This window comes from Trachurus trachurus, assembly GCF_905171665.1.
Source record: "Trachurus trachurus genome assembly, chromosome: 22".
Lineage (NCBI taxonomy): Eukaryota > Metazoa > Chordata > Actinopteri > Carangiformes > Carangidae > Trachurus > Trachurus trachurus.
The window spans coordinates 16135049-16151963 of NC_139907.1; the positions used below are offsets into that span (position 1 = coordinate 16135049).

Genomic DNA, 16915 nt, shown 5'->3' on the forward strand with positions numbered 1-16915 from the left:
AAAAGACCCTTTTTTATTTTGTGCAATTCAGTAAAATAGATCTAATATTGTACTAGTATACACAAGTGGATGGGAATGGCAAAGAAACATATTAAACTTTTTGAGAGACATTTTATCGACATCGAATGATTCAATTTCATAGTTACAGTGTGCGAATATGTACAGGAATTAGATGGAAAACAGAAAAGGACAAGAGCAAAATCACAGTTTAGAGTATAGGCTATTCTCTCATGTACAAAATCAAAAAATATAAAATACATTTTACACATAAATCTGATACTGATGCTTTTTTTTTTTTTTTTTTTTACATCTGTATAAATTGAATGATTGTTAAAGTGTGTGTTTTGTTTTTTTATTCATGATAGCCAACACCGTTTCACTAATCGATCTTCACTGTTATCAAACCTGAAATGTCGAAGATATCTGATGCAGAGGTTTGGGTAAATACAACTGTGTCTGTTCATCTGTAACAACCAGTTAAGCATAGTTGTCTTGAGGGACCACGTTATTTGCAGCAGCACCTGGTAAATCTGCCACAACGGTGGAGGTGTGAAGACGCGGCATCCTATGAGACACTGTCAGGATGCTTGACACGCGACCCCGGTCCTTTCCTTTACCTCTTCTCTGGGACAGGAAGTGATGACACAGGCAGGACAGGAACTTGTCGTGTAATGACGCATAGATAAAAGGGTTGTAGCAGGCAGAGCTCATGGCAAACAGGTGGCTCGACACCTGGATGACATTTACGTAATTCTTCCCCAAGATGGAGAAGTCTGTGTCCAGGTCACGGATCAGATTCACCACCTGCAAAGGAAAACTATGTTACCCCAAGTTTTCATCCAAGGCACTTCATTAAATACACAATTCATAAATTATTCCTTAAGGAGTTTGACATTTTAGATGGCAGCAAATAGTTTAAAGTCATAATTTACTTTATTTACTGTTCATACACCGCTATCTTCATTTCAGTGCTTTCAGCTGTTAATTACATTCTGTTAACTACTAAATTAGGCCTGTGTTTATAAATTGAATAGACCAGAAAGCAATTACTGGCAACAAAATCATCAGATCAGATGTTTTCTATGGATTTTGTTGTCTTCGAATAAGCATGTTAACTGACCTAATATTCAATATTCACAGTCAGTGACAGTGGTGATTTGATGTAGCTACTCATGTCATGATGGTGAAACCCTTCACTATGGTGTACAGACTCTCAGACTCAGACAGACTGACTCTGTTATTCAACTTGCTGAGGAAGAAATTACAAATCAATACCAATATCATCTCTATGGTGTAAATGCCTGGGGGGCAGCTAACAGCTGATTAGCTGAGCTTAGCAAAGCTGTGAATGGAAGGAGCCTAGTTCTGTCTGGAGGAAGCAAAATCCATCAAACAGCACCTCTAAAACATACATTTTATCTTGCAAGATGTTTTTATTAAAAACACATATAGTGATTTAATGGTGGTTTATGTCACAAGTCACTGTGCAACAGTTAACAGCCCAACATATAATTAAATCCTGCTTTAGATGTGCTGCTTTTATGGATCGTGTTACTTTTGGACACAGCCAGACAAGCTGTTTCCCTCTGAGTTCAAAGTTTATGCTAAGCTAATTTGCCTCTGGCTGTCTCAAGGGGGTCATCCCTATGTTCCCACAGCCCTATGTTCCCACAGCCCTATGTTCCCACAGCCCTATGTTCCCTCAGCCCTATGTTCCCTCATTTCTAACTTTTGTCGTCACTGAAAATTAGGCCCTATGTTCCCTCAACCCTATGTTCCCTCATTTCTAACTTTTGTTGTCACTGAAAATTAGGCCCTATTCCCACAGCCCTTTGGTCCCACCATTGGTTGGGTTTAGGCAATGAAGAAAGGAGTTGGTTAAGTTTAGTAAAAAGACCCGGTAGAGGCTAGACAGGCCAGATAGACAGAGTCCAGATAGGTAGAGAGAGTCCAGAGGGAACATAGGGCTGAGGGAACATAGGCACGCTCCCGTTTCAAGCATGTGTGATATCAATTTTCTCAAGAACATGAGTAGGAGTATGTCTAACTATCCCTTCTATTTGCCTATGAAACTATAAATTTCTCATTTCACACCTGTACCTGTAAGGGGAGCCATGAAAAGGCGAAACAGAGGACAGACACCAGCAGCAGGAAGAAAGTCTTTCTCCTCCGTCTGCTCCATATGGCCCTCGCTGATCTCAGCTCGGGACATGCTGTCAAACCAGATGTGGTCCTCTGCTTCAGCTGATAGGATATAGCACAGTAGGAAATGGAGACGGCAGACAGAGGGACAAAGTAGGAGAAGAAGAGAATGAAACAAGAGTAGACGAGGCGGCCTCGCTCCTCGCCATCCCAGAACTCCTCACACACAGACATCTGCACACCTGTGGCCCGCAGGTCCAGGTAGGCAGTGTGTAGTGCTGTAGGTGTGGATAAAGCCAGAGAGCACAGCCAGATTAGGACCACCAAAGCCCAGCAAAACTGGCAACCGGCCCTTTTGCGAATGGGGTAAGCCACAACAACGTAACGATCAACTGCAATGGCCATGAGGGACAGGACCGCTGCATAGACAGCTGCAGACTGCATTACACTGACAAAATGACACATGTGGGGCCCAAAGACCCAGCCATGCTCGTCAAAAGCGTAAGCCGCTGTCAAAGGGACACAGAAGATGGACATGAGCAGGTCAACAAGTGCCAGGTTGCTAATGAGGAAGTTTGTGGTGTTGTGTCTTTTCTTGTTGTGCCAGATGAGAAAGAGCAGGAGGAGGTTCCCAGAGCAGGCGATCAGGACCACGGCAGCGTAAAGAGGGATGAAGAGTAGCTTGAGGTCAAACAGGAGATCCAGGCCGGAAAAGGAGGGAAAGGAGGATGAAGATTCAGACATGGCTGGGGCTGGAGAAGGACACGCTGGGGTAGAAGAGTTCACCTTGGGTGTGTTCAGTGACTTCTCCCAGTCCATCACTGCAGAAATCAGGACAAAAAACAATTTATTTTTAGATTGCATCAAATAACCTGCTGCATGTTTTGCATATATCATACTTGATTTACCCTCATTATTGCCAAAACATATTTTCGGAGCAGTGTTTTTGATTGAGCCCAGATTGTTGTTGTAATGACGAGAAGATAAAGAGAATGAAGAGATGACTCACATTTGGATCGACTAATTACAGACTGTCTTCAGAACTCTGAACAGGGCTTGCACTGCAGATGGATATATTATTGTAAGTCCTACAAAAATAAATCCATTTACTTTCATCTGTCTCTCCTTCACAATAACCTATCCTCTTCTCATCTTCACTCTATACTTCTTTTATCTGTGTCTGCCTCCCAAAGCTCCTCCATCTCATCACAGACACACTTTACTTTTGTTTTTTTTTGTTTTTTTTAACCAACAATGATTCATCCAATCCACATGAGCTTCATTTTGATGCTACTTTTCCCCCCTCTCAGCCCTACAGTTAAATTGATCCTAAAATATTGTCTTCCTGAACATCTGCTAATGCATCTCTGTGTGTAATCTACACTGACGCCAAACTCCACATTTAGCACAGAGGCTCGAAAAATCTGTATTTCTCACAGCTGTGAGTCAGAAGATTTGGTTCATTAAGAAACAAAACAGCAACTAAGAGAGCCACAAGAGCACTTGAACGGCTGCTCCATTCAAATTTGCAAGATAATATGAAGACAAAAGAAATCACAACTGTTTCAACAGTTTATATTGGACATTATTGACGAAGCTAAGAAAACAAATAGTAAAAAGAAAACAGTGTGTACAATAAAGATTTTGTCAAATTTCAAACTGTAAAATCAAATGACAAAGCTGCTTCATTACACCATTAACTATGAATGAAAATCCTTCCCTGCTCTATTGCAGAGCATGACTAAGTGCTCATTAATGACCTACTTAGCCCAAGCAAGACCCTCTGACCACAGCATTTGTCATAATATTAGTTCTCCTACTAAATTATGTGCATTTTCCTCAGAAGATCTGTTTAAATTACATCCAGAAGAGATCAGAAAACAGGCATACTCTCATTCTCATGGTGAACCAGCTCATTGCCTTACTGACATGACTTTGAAATTTGTTCACTATTAAACTACATGAAGACATAACAAAATAATAATGATATTGATAAACTCCCCTTAAACTTATAATTAAAACAGTTAAATTATCATTAATCTTGTGCAAAATTGTCAAATACAAATTTCAGAAAGTACAAATTAAAAGTAACAGTACCTCTCAGAGACATCGGGGGTCAGTTGGATTATGGCAACTTGTCAGTCTCACAGTCCAGCACCTGTGTGTGTCCTCTTCTCCACTGCAGCCCACTCTGATCCAGCATAAAGAGGTGCACTCACTCTGTCTCCGTCATCATTCAGCATACAGTACCGGAGTGAGTCACATGGTCCGTCTGTCATTTCATTCTCACTCAGTTATCACCCCCAATGAACAATCATTTTTAATCTCCTGTGATATTCCTCTTGGGAACTATAGTGACTCTTTGGTAATAAATAGTAAATCTATAATGACCTTTCCTTGTTTTATGGTACTTTTTATCTGCCATGAAGTCACTATAATTTGCCTTTTAGGTCTTTTAATGTGTCAGTGCTTTTATGAAGTCAATTTCTAGTGACTCTGATGCATTTTATGGGATGGATCATTTCTCCTCCGTTGTCACTTGTCATCCCAACAGTATCTTGCAGCAGACGTCAGCAGCCGATGATCATGATAAGGAGAAAGAAAAAATCCAAAATTGTTATCTCACTGTTGCTTTCGACTTCTTAGAATAATGAATAGTATCCTTGTTGCTCTGTGTTTTTTTTCTGGCTGCCTCTTCCTTAACCAACATGCTCAGTAAGCAACATAAGAGAGCAGAACAAATTGAGAAAAAAATTGAGCAATTAAGGGACAAACCACGGTCTTTCTCCAGAGGTTCATGTCTTACATATTCATAAAATTTAGCCTATAATTCAATGATTGTGAGTTGCGGTGCCAGAGCTGCTCAAAACCAGTGTGACTGTCTGACTCATCAGCTGAGGGTCAAAGGGTGACCAATGACAAAAGTCATTAATTCTGGACCACCTGAAGGAAATGATTGTGAATGTAATGAAGATATCCATGAACTGGACATGGGAGATTTATTTTATTTTATTATAGTTTAAGTCTATAACTAAACATTTGAGTGACAAGAAAGCAACTTATACTGGTATAAGTTGCTTTCTTTATAGAAAATCTCACCTGTCCACATTCATTTCTGGGGTGTGCCACAAGATAACGCAGACATCTCACACATCAAATTTCTATGATAAGGTCTGGTGGACCTGCCTGATCTGCACAGCTTCTTCTGGCTGTTTTTGGATCGGTCTGGACACTGATGGGGACAGATTCATAAGAATCTCTGAGAAGGTGTGGACTGTTCCTTCCTCTGTGGGTTTCTCACAGTTTGTCACAGTGATGTACACAAAGTGTGAAATGAGCACTAACCCAAATGGTGGTCACTGTTGTACCGAATCTGTCCAAAGTGCTGACAATTTGATCTGATATACTTACACCTCTGCATCTTTACCGCTGCTCATGTGTCCCAACACAAAAAAGGCTTGAGGCCCCATTTGGTTGGTTTTCCTTTCATGTACTGCCTGTATCTTGTCTGGAGCTTGGCACTTTGTTCTGGGAGGAAAATGGGACTAACATCTGTCTTTGATATGATCTTGAAGGGGCCCCAGGTGGAAAAGATGGTCATGGTGAACCTCACTCACTGAGAAACTTTATGGACCACCTGAAACGTGTGGTGGGCTGTGGAAGTGACAAGAAACACACTGTTTTGAAAGATTTGTGTTATTTTCTGTCTTCCAGATGTCTCCCAGTTTCAGGAGGTCAGTGTGTGAAGAAACTGTTACTTGGGTTTAAGAAACAGCTTGAAACAGAGTGACTTGTAGCTGCTGCTGGGATTGAGTTCATGTCTAGGGGACTTTGTTGTGGTAGTGGAGGTGTATATCATCACCCATCTGTTTTCTGGAGTGTTGATCTACACTGATGGAGCAGCTGTGTGTAGTCCTCAAAGATCCAGTGTGTTTCCAGAATTCATTACTGTAATTTCCTTGTGTAGGAATTAGCCGCAGTGCTCCCCTTTAATGATAAATATTCACTTTAAGCTTTTGGAATCTCTACAGATTTACCGTAAATTGATATAAAGATTGGCTTAAATTTGAAGTAATAATTAATAATTTTATAATAATATTTTTTTCTTTTTTTTCTTTTTTTTCCAGGGATGACATTTAGTGTTAAATGGTTGCTGGGACTGTTTGTATCAGGGGAGACTGGATGTCTTTATTAACACCTTCCAGAGAAGGAAATTACATTTTAATCAAGGATTGGTGCCAATCAAATTTTCATTTCCTGTCATTCGGGGCCTCACACTTCCCATCATCCCAATCTAGCCTATTAACATAAAGCAAGACTCCATGACACGTGGAGTGTTAGAAAGTCACTAACTATTCTTGCTGAAGCTTTTACTGTGATCAAGTCAACTCTATTATGTCAAGGTAACTGGCAGAATGTCTTCTCCACTTGAGAGGAAAATGATAATCACGTTTGAAGTTCAGTACAGTAGCTTTCAGATTTTCAGTCTTCTGGGTCCTAGAAGATAGACAGCAAGATAATCAGGTTGTCCCCTACGGTTTCATGTCAAGGACCACAGCCAAAACTGATTTAGATAATGAAGCCATGGCTGCTGGGTTTTCTCACACTGAACTGATTTAATTCAGAATTACACTAAATATATAAACAGACATTTACATTGTTCATCCAGCTTAAACTAATAAAATCATATGCAACAACTCTGGAAATACCCTCAGCAGTTTTTTTTTTACCTTCTGGAGGTGTCTATTTATTTATCTTTCACTGTTTTTGAGTACTCTGTCCTAATCATGTCGATACAGCTGTTTTTGTGCAATGGTATGTTTGTATTGTTTGTTAAGTGAATGTATGTGTTTTTACTGGTGGCAAAGTAGTTTCCCCTAGGGGGGATCTATCTATCTATCTATCTATCTATCTATCTATCTATCTATCTATCTATCTATCTATCTATCTATCTATCTATCTGAGTTTATAATGATATGTTTTTCTTCTTCTTTTCTAAGAGAGGTGTCAGTTCAACCCTGTGGTCATTTGGAGGTGTTAATTTGCTGTGTTGAACAGAAGTGTATCAGTAAAGGGAAACACTACCCTCACGAGTAGATTTCAGCCAGGGAGCAGAAATTCAGTCATTCTAATTTAACCAACATCTTCTGCCTTTCGAGTTAACTGCATTCAACATAAAATATATGTTTACTTCTTGTTCAAAGGTTTACTTCAGAGTACCCTGATCAATTGACTTTAAGATGTAAAATCTGGTTATTTGTTGCCACCTAAAGATACAATAGTCAGAAAAGTACACAAAACTGGCTACACTTTACACTTCCTAACCACTTGCCACCTTTGTGCATTTACTCACATATGCGTAATGCATCCTCCAGTCCGTAACTCTAAATCTCTATCCCCAATTCTAGCTCAAATCTAAGTGTACTGTACATACAGTACTTCTAACATGGAGTCTAACCGTCCATACTTTGCATGTCCTCAATTGGTCCTAACAAGAACACCCCCCCACCCCCCCACATACACACACCAACCATTTGTTTTCAACTGTATTTCAGTTGCACCTCAGTTTGCTAATGAGCAGACAAAAAGCAACAATTCTCCTTGTTTTTATTGCAACATGGGTAAAACTTCTTCTGTAAAATCAACATGGCAAAAATAAAGATGTTACACAATACGTTACGTCGTAGGAATAAATCACAGAGTATTCCTACTTTTGATATCACATATAGATGACACAGAAAAATAACAGATCTGGACAATAATGCATTTCTTATGTCATATGAGTTTGATTTACAAGATGATACTGCATATGGTCCTTCATTAACCTTTGCATCTGTTTGTGGGATGGCAAGCTATTCATGTCAGAGACAGAAGTCTAGTTTCTACAAAGACTAGATGCTAATTCTGTGGCGAGTAGACAAACGGGTCTAATTTCAAACTCTTTATTACATATTTTAATGGTGTGGTGTGGCTCAAGGGATGAAGAGCGAAGACAAAACACAACACATGTGACTGAATTAGTACTTAACACTCAGTTGCTGGGGATACAGAGAATGATGATGGGCTGTAATTGCTTCTTTGACCACTAATAACAAAAGCTTTGGCCGTCAAACAGCAGTAGTGTGACATAATACAGCTCAAAATGAGCACAGCGGCTAACAAGTCCCCTTACTGAATACACTCCAAATTAGTTCTTGTGACAGTGTTACTATTTTAACGCACTTATTTCTCTGGGCTGTGAGTGTCGTCCTCATCAGTGTTGTCTCTCTCTCCCTCTGTGTCCTCTCCGCTTTGTGTTTGGTTTGGTCCTGCTGGCTCCTGATTCTGAGATGGCCTCAGGAGATATTCCAGCTCCTCTGCGCTGATGGCCACCTTCTCAGGAATCAACCACCTCTTGAAGTGTTCGAGGGCACTGAGCAGAGCGGTACACAAAAAGTCAACGGTGAAGAAGTCCATCTACTACATGGAAAGCCTATATTATCCTTGCAACACACAGGGTGAAGTAAATCTGTGGTCTAGACCAGTGTGTAATGGCATGAATTTGTAACAGAGTGAGATCAGTGCGTAGTACACCGGTTGTTTGGATTTAAAGGGGCAGAAACAATCCTCCACCATCATTTTACATCAAATAAATGCCCTACCTTTCATCCATGTCACCTCCCTGGAAGAGCTCTGAGGTCTGGGCGTCGTGTAGGAATCTGTCCCAACACTCTTTCTTAGCCTGTGACAACGAACGCAACATGTCCCTGGAGGTCACATCACTGGACTGGCCCTTTAACTTCTTCAGACGGTTCTCTGCAGCAACATATAGGCAAAAAATACTGTTTTACATCTTTCAAAGTTACAACTAACTTTTTTTTTTTAAGACGCTTGGAGGAAGCAATTTCTTACTTATATTTTATTATCATTCAGTGTATGTTTTGTATGTATTTGTGATCAACTTTGGCAGAAGTGGGTCACTTCACCTTAAGTCATATTGAAAAAAGAGTTATTTTTGTAAAAAAAAAAAAAAAAATGCTTTGAACATTTAATTGTATTGTAGTGATCATTTGTATTTCTGTTTTTTTTTATTAATTTAATTTGACAACATGTTGAGTGAGGTGAATAGAAGAAAAGGTGAGCCTGACAGTCATGAAACGGACAGTGCAGGACAATACCTAAACTGGCGATATAGATCTCAGAGTCCTCCATGGGTTCCCACTTGGCACTGGGAGAACTAACATCTGTGCCATTTGATTGTCCATTGACTGGTGCTGCTGGCTGAAACGAGTCTTTGAAGTCGGTGTTGTTTTCTGGAGCTGTCTCAGCTTGCGCGTCCGGCAGACTGGAGCAGATCTCGGACCAGAGCTCTCCACTGGACCGGACCTCCTGACTCTCGAAGTGGTCGGTCATTCTGGTGCAGCCACAGATGTCAACATCAGTTATCAAAAGCCCTCTACGTTAGCCTGTGTGCTGCCTAGTGTCTTGCTCTTTCAGCAGCATGAAGATAGAAATCTTCTTAACACATGTTGATAAAAGAAACCGAGACAATACACACTTCACAGTGCAAAGGGAAATTAAAAAGTGAGCTTCATTTACAACAATATAACTTACTTGACCTAAATTGGTGTCTTACCTAGGCTACATTATAGACCTGTATAAAGGTATTTCAAATGTTCTTCAAACGGCCTGTCAACGTAATGAAATACAAATATGTCTTCTCAACGCCTTACCTGAGAAAACCGGCAGATAAAATGTAATTTCTTCTGATGTTACAGATTAAATAGCCTTGCTAGCTAACTGCGTCCATTATCCACAAGCTTCAAGGAACGACAACCCACTTCCTTATTTGAGAGGCATATGATTGGACAAGGTAACTGCCTATCAAACTGTCTCGCCGTGTGATTGGCTCTTCACGGCTTCGTCTTCGAAAGGCCGCGTCTTATTGGTCCGGCCCGCGGATCGCTCGGGAGGGAGCTAGGAAGTTTGTGTCAGCAGGAAGGAGCCGTGGCGAAGGTAAACAAGCTGTCTGACCTCTGTTGAATCATTTAATTCGTGAGTTTTGACTGTGTGCAGAGGTAATTTCAGCATTTGCATCCGTTTTGCAATATTGTTTGTCTTAAATGCAACGTGTAACAACTATACGGAGCTCGCGTTCAGTTTAATATGTGAGTAATCTGCTTCACAGGTTTTCAGCCTGCTGTGATTCGTTGTCAGACTTGTTACGAATGACCCAATGACCCTAGTTGTCTATGTCACTGCTACAACGTTATGTTACTGTTATGCGATCTTGGATAAAAGACATATGAACATCACCATGTCACTGCAGGGAGACCCAGAGTAGGAGATGCGACCAGCGTTGCGCCTGGCAATAGTGGCTTTCCCTATGGGTGTGCTGCTGTCTCGGACCATGGCGTGGATGTCCAGTGGAAAAACACATCCAGAGCTCATCAGCAGGCTGAGGGGTACTGAACTGAATGTATGATCCTTGATAGAACAATGTTTTTCAACTTACATTAGCAAATTCAGTGTTATTTTCCTTTTTTTTTTTTTTTTCCTGTTTTAGATCATGGAGTGATCCGGAGCGACAGAGTATTTGATGCCATGCTGGCTACTGACAGAGGGATCTACTCCAGGGACTATCCTTATGCAGACTCTCCCCAGTCCATAGGTATACATCTTGGTCACTTAATAAACATGCAGACACATGTTGCCTATCAGTACGGAAATGCATATGTGAGTTAATACTGTAGGCTACATTATGCTGTAAAGTAGTAGCCTTCATGAGCACAGATGTGCACTGTTTGTTACAGGCTACAGGGCGACCATCAGTGCACCACACATGGTGAGTTTCACAGGCCTACTCAGAAATATTGAGATGTCTTTTACAGTTGTTAGGTCTAAATAATTAACTTATATACATGCACAGTGTGATGAATGTTTTCCTATGGACCTGGTTTGACAGCATGCTCATGCTTTGGAGCTGTTAAGTGACAAACTAACAGAGGGGGCATCAGCGCTGGATGTGGGTTCAGGCAGTGGATACCTTACTGCCTGCTTCGCAAGAATGGTGAGATCCAATTGGTGTAATGCCTATAATGCATTTATTGTGGAAGTAGTATTTCCTCATATGAATTGAAACAAAATGTATGAAGGCGTGCATTTTTCCTACTGTGTGTAGACAGGACCCAGTGGCAGCGTGGTTGGTATTGAACACATTGATGAACTGGTTCAAATGTCAATAAAAAACGTGCAAGCTGACGACCCAGAGCTGCTCTCCTCTGGACGTATCAGACTCGTAGGTGAGTATCTAATGACAGGGTCATACCATGTCTAATTCAGATGTTGGGTCTCCACCGCTACTATAAAAGTCATTGTTACATCTGTCCTCAGTGGGAGATGGAAGGCTGGGCTTCCCAGAAGGAGCGCCATATGATGCAATTCATGTTGGCGCAGCTGCACCTACTGTTCCTAAAGCTGTAAGGACACATATAGCTTACTTTCATAAACATAGGATAGAAAAGAATAAAATAAGACAAAAATTGCACTCCAGTTGAGGTTAAAGACCTCGCTGTTCACAGGTGACCCATAAAATAATTTTCTCCTCTTTGTTAAAGCTCTTGGAGCAGCTGAAGCCAGGTGGACGGCTGGTTCTCCCGGTGGGCCCCGATGGTGGCAGTCAAGTCTTGGAGCAGTATGATCGACAGAGTGACGGGACGTTCCTCAAAAAAGCTCTGATGGGGGTGGTTTATGTCCCGCTGACTGATAAAAGGCATCAGTGGCCTGGGTATTTCACAAAAACACTCATGACCTCTCATCTTAAAAGCAAAATCAGTGAAGGGAAATTATGTAATGTGCTGACAAAAAGCTGTAGATTATTTTCAACAATGCCTGCACCAGATGTGATCTTAAGAGTGTTTCATGCATCCGTGCTATCCTTATCCTTCTCTCCCCAGAGGTGAGCTCTGACTGCAGTGTGGTTGCCCCTGCAGGAGATGGCGTTGGTGCTGCGTCCCCGGCTCCCCATAGCACTCCTCATGGTTTCACTGAGCTGCAGACTAGTGGCCACCTGCCCCGCTGGGTTGTCACCTAGCAACGTACGAGGAGGATCTCGCTCTGTTTGCCTGACCAGGTTGTCTTCCAAGAGTGCTGTATGAGTGACTGCTGCTGGACTAATAACCTTTCTACCCAATGGAGTCTGTGAGAGGCTGATAAGGATACTGTGGATGACAAAAAAAAAATGCTTGTCTCATTATTATTTATGAGTGAGTCAGTGAGGCTCAGCAGTGGCTAAATGGCAAGTGCAGCTTCATGAGCTACTGTCTGAGTTTAGTCCAAAAGAACGGATAGTCGATGAAATTGTGTGCTATCTTAACACATAACAGTGGGTTTCAATCAAAAATAATTTTGCAAATGAACTATGTAATATATATTTTGTGATAAGATCTGTTTCTTCATCGTCATGTAGAACAGAGGGGGCATTGTGCCAAAATGTGATAAACTGAAGCACTTAACTTTTTGAAATGATACAAATACTACAATTATGTGTGCTCTTGTCAGATTTATTAATAAAACCCAATTATTGGATAGTGTGACTGTTTACTGAAAACAAACTGGTCTCAAAGTGAACTGAAATCATGAAAAGATACAGTAGGCTACTGTAAATAAAGTCCCTTTATTATACTTTCCCTACAGCCTAGAATCATCACTGTCAGGAGAAATAAATAGATAGATAGATAGATAGATAGATAGGTAGATAGATAGATAGATAGATAGATAGATAGATAGATAGATAGATAGATCACACATTATGAACACTTGGTGGCGGTAATGCCCCGATGACAACGTGTTTTCACCTTTAAGACAAACAAGAAGAGAAAGGTTTGCGCTTTAGGACTACACAGTGATCTAATTGGACTACAAATTAACGTCATCAGCACGCGACTGTACCGAGAAGGACCTAGAGGGAAATGCACGTGAGTGTCCCGGTTTGGGGCTTTTTAAAACTTACTTTATTCTTCTCGGGCCAAGCTGAAGTTAATAAGCGTGTAACCTCTGTGGCACGACGCTTTGTTTCATCCTCTGACCTCTATACATCTCTGAATCGTCTCTTTCATTCTCCACGGTGTCAACAACAACACAGCAGCTCCAACATGGAGCAAGCCGCTGAAGCTCCGGGGTCACCGGCGGTGGAGGTGAAGAGCCCGGTGTCCACGCAGGTAACCGCCGCTAACGAGGCAGCAGAAACCGGAAAACGTAAAAGCGAAAACGAGGCGGGGGAACCGGAGACAAGCGGCCGAAAGAAGAGGCGGAGAGGAGCCGGAGGGAAGAACCTCCGTCCGGGCGAGAGATACATCCCTCCGCCGCAGAAACGCAACCCTGGTGTCAGCTTCAACCAGGAGCATTTCTCCGAGACCTCCTACTACTTTGAGGGCGGCCTCCGCAAAGTGCGTCCGTATTACTTTGATTTTAAGACCTACTGCAAAGGGCGGTGGGTGGGGAAGACCCTGCTGGAGGTGTTCAAGAGCGAGTTCAGAAGCGAGTCCATAGAGTACTACCAGAGGGCGGCCAAGGAGGGGCGCATCAAGCTCAACGAGGCCGTGGTGGAGGACCTGTCCGTGGTGCTCAGGGTCAGTGTCAACATCAACACACTGTATGATTGCATAATATTCACAACACTCGCTGTGGCATTGCTTCAGCTCTTCAACAGCATCGTAGCTACATGTAGGTAACCCAATTGAATGGATGCTCACTTAGCCTGTATTTCATGCATCGGAGCCAATAATGATATCTTGACAAACCAATCTCAAATCAGCTAAACTCAAGGTTTGCTCTGGATATTTGTGGCAGTTGCTGGTTACTGTCATCTATGTCAAATCAAATCTTGGATTGGAGCTTGATGGTTTTGAATGAACTGCCAAGCCTGTACAAATATATGGTTGTAATTTTGAAGGTTAATCGATCAATTTATAATCTGCATCAGTCTTTTCATGCACTGTTAAAAAGATAGGCTATGCCACAAATGTCACATATTTTGTGGAAGACTGTTCAACTTGGTGTTCCTGTTGAGCTAATGCATAGTCATGTTAAATTATTTGACAATACTGGAAATTACAGTGATGCTGCTCACCCATCAGGTCAATCAGATCCGATCAGAAAGGAATTGACAGGTGGTGTTTAATACTTTACTATGGTGTGTTTGCGTTAGGATATTGGAGGGGTCTGCTTTCTATATCTCTTCCAGGGATATGTTGTTTTTGCACTGACGCAAATATCTTTCACATGATGCTTACTGAGTTAAATTCCCAAGATTCAAATGTGTTTTGTGGCCTGTGAAGGTTCGGGGGTGAAACATCCACTTGCTGTTGGTCAGTTTCTTATGTTTTCCTACTGTCCACAGAATAATGACCACATGAGAAACACCGTCCACCGCCACGAGCCCCCTGTGGTCAACACATCCATGGAGGTTCTGGCAGATGATGGTGAGGTGCTCGTGGTCGACAAGCCCGCCTCCATCCCAGTCCACCCCTGTGGTCGCTTCCGCCACAACACGGTGATTTTCATCCTTGGTAAAGAGCGGGGCATTTCTGAGCTGCACACTGTGCACAGACTGGACAGACTGACCTCTGGAGTGCTGCTGTTTGCCCGATCATTGGAGACATCACAGAAACTGGACCAGTTGGTGAGAGACAGAAAGGTACGTTCAGGCTTAGATTATGACTTTAAGGTTATTTTGTCAATTATCCATTTCTAATTTCTGACTATGATAAACATACCACTTGGTTTTCAGAAGTTATAATATTTACTCTCTTCCCCAGCTTGAAAAGGAGTATGTGTGCCGAGTAGATGGGGAGTTTCCAGAGGGTGAGTTGACCTGCAAGGAGCCCATCCTGGTTGTTTCCTTTAAGATCGGCGTCTGCAGGGTTGACCCCAAGGGAAAGGAGTCCCAAACCATCTTCCAGAGGCTCAGCTTTAACGGAAAAACAAGCGTGGTCCGCTGTTTACCCCTCACTGGCCGCACTCACCAGATCAGGGTCCATCTTCAGTTCCTGGGCTTCCCGATCCTCAATGACCCCATCTATGGGTCCTCAGCGTGGGGCCCTCACAGAGGTAAGGGGGGTCAGGTGGGCAAGAGCGACGAGGAGCTGCTGCAGGCTCTGGTGGAGGTACATCAGTCTCAGCAAAGTCTACACCTGTTGGATTTACCAGACGGCAGTGTCGGGACCGAGGCAGAAAAAAACAAGACATGTGAGAGAACACACACGTCAGATCGGTCATGTGAAGACAAGACTGGAGAAAACCATCAGGCACCGACTGATGCATGCGATGGTGACAAAAAGATAGAGACACAGCAGGTGCTGACAAGCAGCGAGACGCCAGATGAGGTGAGTCATGGCTGCACAGAGCCAAACACTGACAGCACTTTGCTCCAAGAGACTCACAGATCCAATGGAAGTCAAACAGAGTCGGCTGACTCCGCCCAGAAAACTCCTCCAGGGATAGACCACCTGTGTAGTGAATGTAAGCTGATCCGACCAGATCCTACAGAACAGGAGCTTGTCATGTATCTTCACGCTTTACGCTACAAAGGACCCGACTTTGAATATTCCACACGTTTACCCGACTGGGCCAAAGAGGACTGGGTCGAAGCCGATTAGAGCCGACCAGATTTTGGTGCATTTGTTTTAATACAGTTTTTGCATAAAATAAAAAATGTTTTCATTTGGCTCTGAGCCGTAAAATGCCTTAAACACAAGTAGAAAGTGGAATTGTATTCTTTTTTTATCATTTTATTTTTAGGGACTGTTTTAATGTCAGTAATTTGCTTTTAATTTAGTTTCATCCTTTTAAGCCTGTAATCTGTCTGGTACCCCAGCCAAAAAAATTGAAATAAATTAAAGACCAGTCTCAAGTAAAATAAATGTTTTTCATTTTATTTCAGTTTTGTGAAAAATTAACAACATTAACAGCTGTAAATAACAGTGGTGGCAACCTTTTCATATTTCTTCTATTTGTAGAAAGCCTGCATTTGATTTCATCCGTCTCTAAGGCAGATTATTCTGATTTTAAAGTGAAGGCTCTTTGAATCGTGATGATACAGTTGAGATATCAGAAGTAAACACTTCTTACACTTGAGCCTGAAAATAACCCTGCTCATAGGCACATTTCTTATATATGTATACTGTATATTTATCAAGGCTCCACCACCAACATTACATTTCATATTTAGAACCATAAATACATCTCTTATTTTTAAAAGGACACACCCGTTGCACAAAAACACACATTTTTTAGCTGTTTGAACCTATTGATAGACATTTGGCACATGCTGCTTATGTCATAAATACCATTTATAATTAAATGGTATTGAGACATGTGATGTTACATCTCAGCTGTGGGGTGAGTAGCTGCAGATAAAGGCTTTCTGCTCCTCAGATAATTGCCCGTAGGAGTTTTATCTTAACAGTGGTGCAGCAAGGTTTATATACATATTATGAGCTGTTGAAGCTGCGGCATGTGATGGTACAACTACTGCTTTGGAAATAGAAATTAGAGCTCGCCCCTACGACTTTACAAAAGCTAAGGCATATACTGACATCCACAGACCCAGGAACAGTATGCACCTTAATTTGCCAACAGTGTATAAACCCACAGTGTAGTGTTAGAAACCATTTTTGCCTTTTAGGATCAGTACAGTAAGTAAACATGACATTTCTTTTGGCACCGACACTGGAATAAACAGCCTGACTTTCAATTTAACAGTGAAACATTAAATGCAACCAAACCATGACAC

The 16915-nt window shown here is 41.8% G+C and overlaps 4 protein-coding genes across 8 annotated transcripts; 2 read left to right on the forward strand and 2 right to left on the reverse strand.

Moving 5' to 3' along the window:
* Positions 1-477: 477 nt before the first annotated feature.
* prlh2r (prolactin releasing hormone 2 receptor) lies at positions 478-3106 on the reverse strand (the record flags this gene model as incomplete). The annotated part of the gene is made up of 2 exons (XM_083997856.1): positions 2101-3106; positions 478-804 (listed from the first exon to the last, which is right to left on the reverse strand). The coding sequence occupies exons 1-2, from the start codon at positions 3037-3039 to the stop codon at positions 478-480; spliced, it is 1266 nt and encodes a 421-aa protein (XP_083853982.1). The 5' UTR covers positions 3040-3106.
* Positions 3107-7762: 4656 nt separating this feature from the next.
* ccdc32 (coiled-coil domain containing 32) lies at positions 7763-9967 on the reverse strand. The gene is made up of 4 exons (XM_083997873.1): positions 9855-9967; positions 9300-9535; positions 8784-8937; positions 7763-8554 (listed from the first exon to the last, which is right to left on the reverse strand). The coding sequence occupies exons 2-4, from the start codon at positions 9532-9534 to the stop codon at positions 8365-8367; spliced, it is 579 nt and encodes a 192-aa protein (XP_083853999.1). The 5' UTR covers position 9535; positions 9855-9967; the 3' UTR covers positions 7763-8364.
* Positions 9968-10084: 117 nt separating this feature from the next.
* On the forward strand, positions 10085-12708 carry pcmtl (l-isoaspartyl protein carboxyl methyltransferase, like). 5 transcript variants are annotated; one of them, XM_083998978.1, is made up of 9 exons: positions 10085-10137; positions 10451-10586; positions 10688-10792; positions 10935-10966; positions 11087-11191; positions 11303-11423; positions 11515-11600; positions 11739-11908; positions 12078-12708. In XM_083998978.1, exons 2-9 carry the CDS (start codon positions 10469-10471, stop codon positions 12088-12090), a joined length of 750 nt encoding a protein of 249 aa, XP_083855104.1. In that variant the 5' UTR covers positions 10085-10137; positions 10451-10468; the 3' UTR covers positions 12091-12708. The 5 variants fall into 5 exon arrangements, with proteins under 5 accessions (XP_083855104.1, XP_083855100.1, XP_083855102.1 ...); XM_083998974.1 differs by having other exon boundaries at positions 12114-12708; XM_083998976.1 differs by having other exon boundaries at positions 10119-10199; positions 12114-12708.
* A 403-nt stretch (positions 12709-13111) lies between these two features.
* rpusd2 (RNA pseudouridine synthase domain containing 2) lies at positions 13112-15877 on the forward strand. Its single transcript, XM_083997708.1, has 3 exons — positions 13112-13751; positions 14522-14818; positions 14940-15877. The coding sequence occupies exons 1-3, from the start codon at positions 13275-13277 to the stop codon at positions 15777-15779; spliced, it is 1614 nt and encodes a 537-aa protein (XP_083853834.1). The 5' UTR covers positions 13112-13274; the 3' UTR covers positions 15780-15877.
* The last annotated feature ends 1038 nt before the right edge of the window (positions 15878-16915 follow it).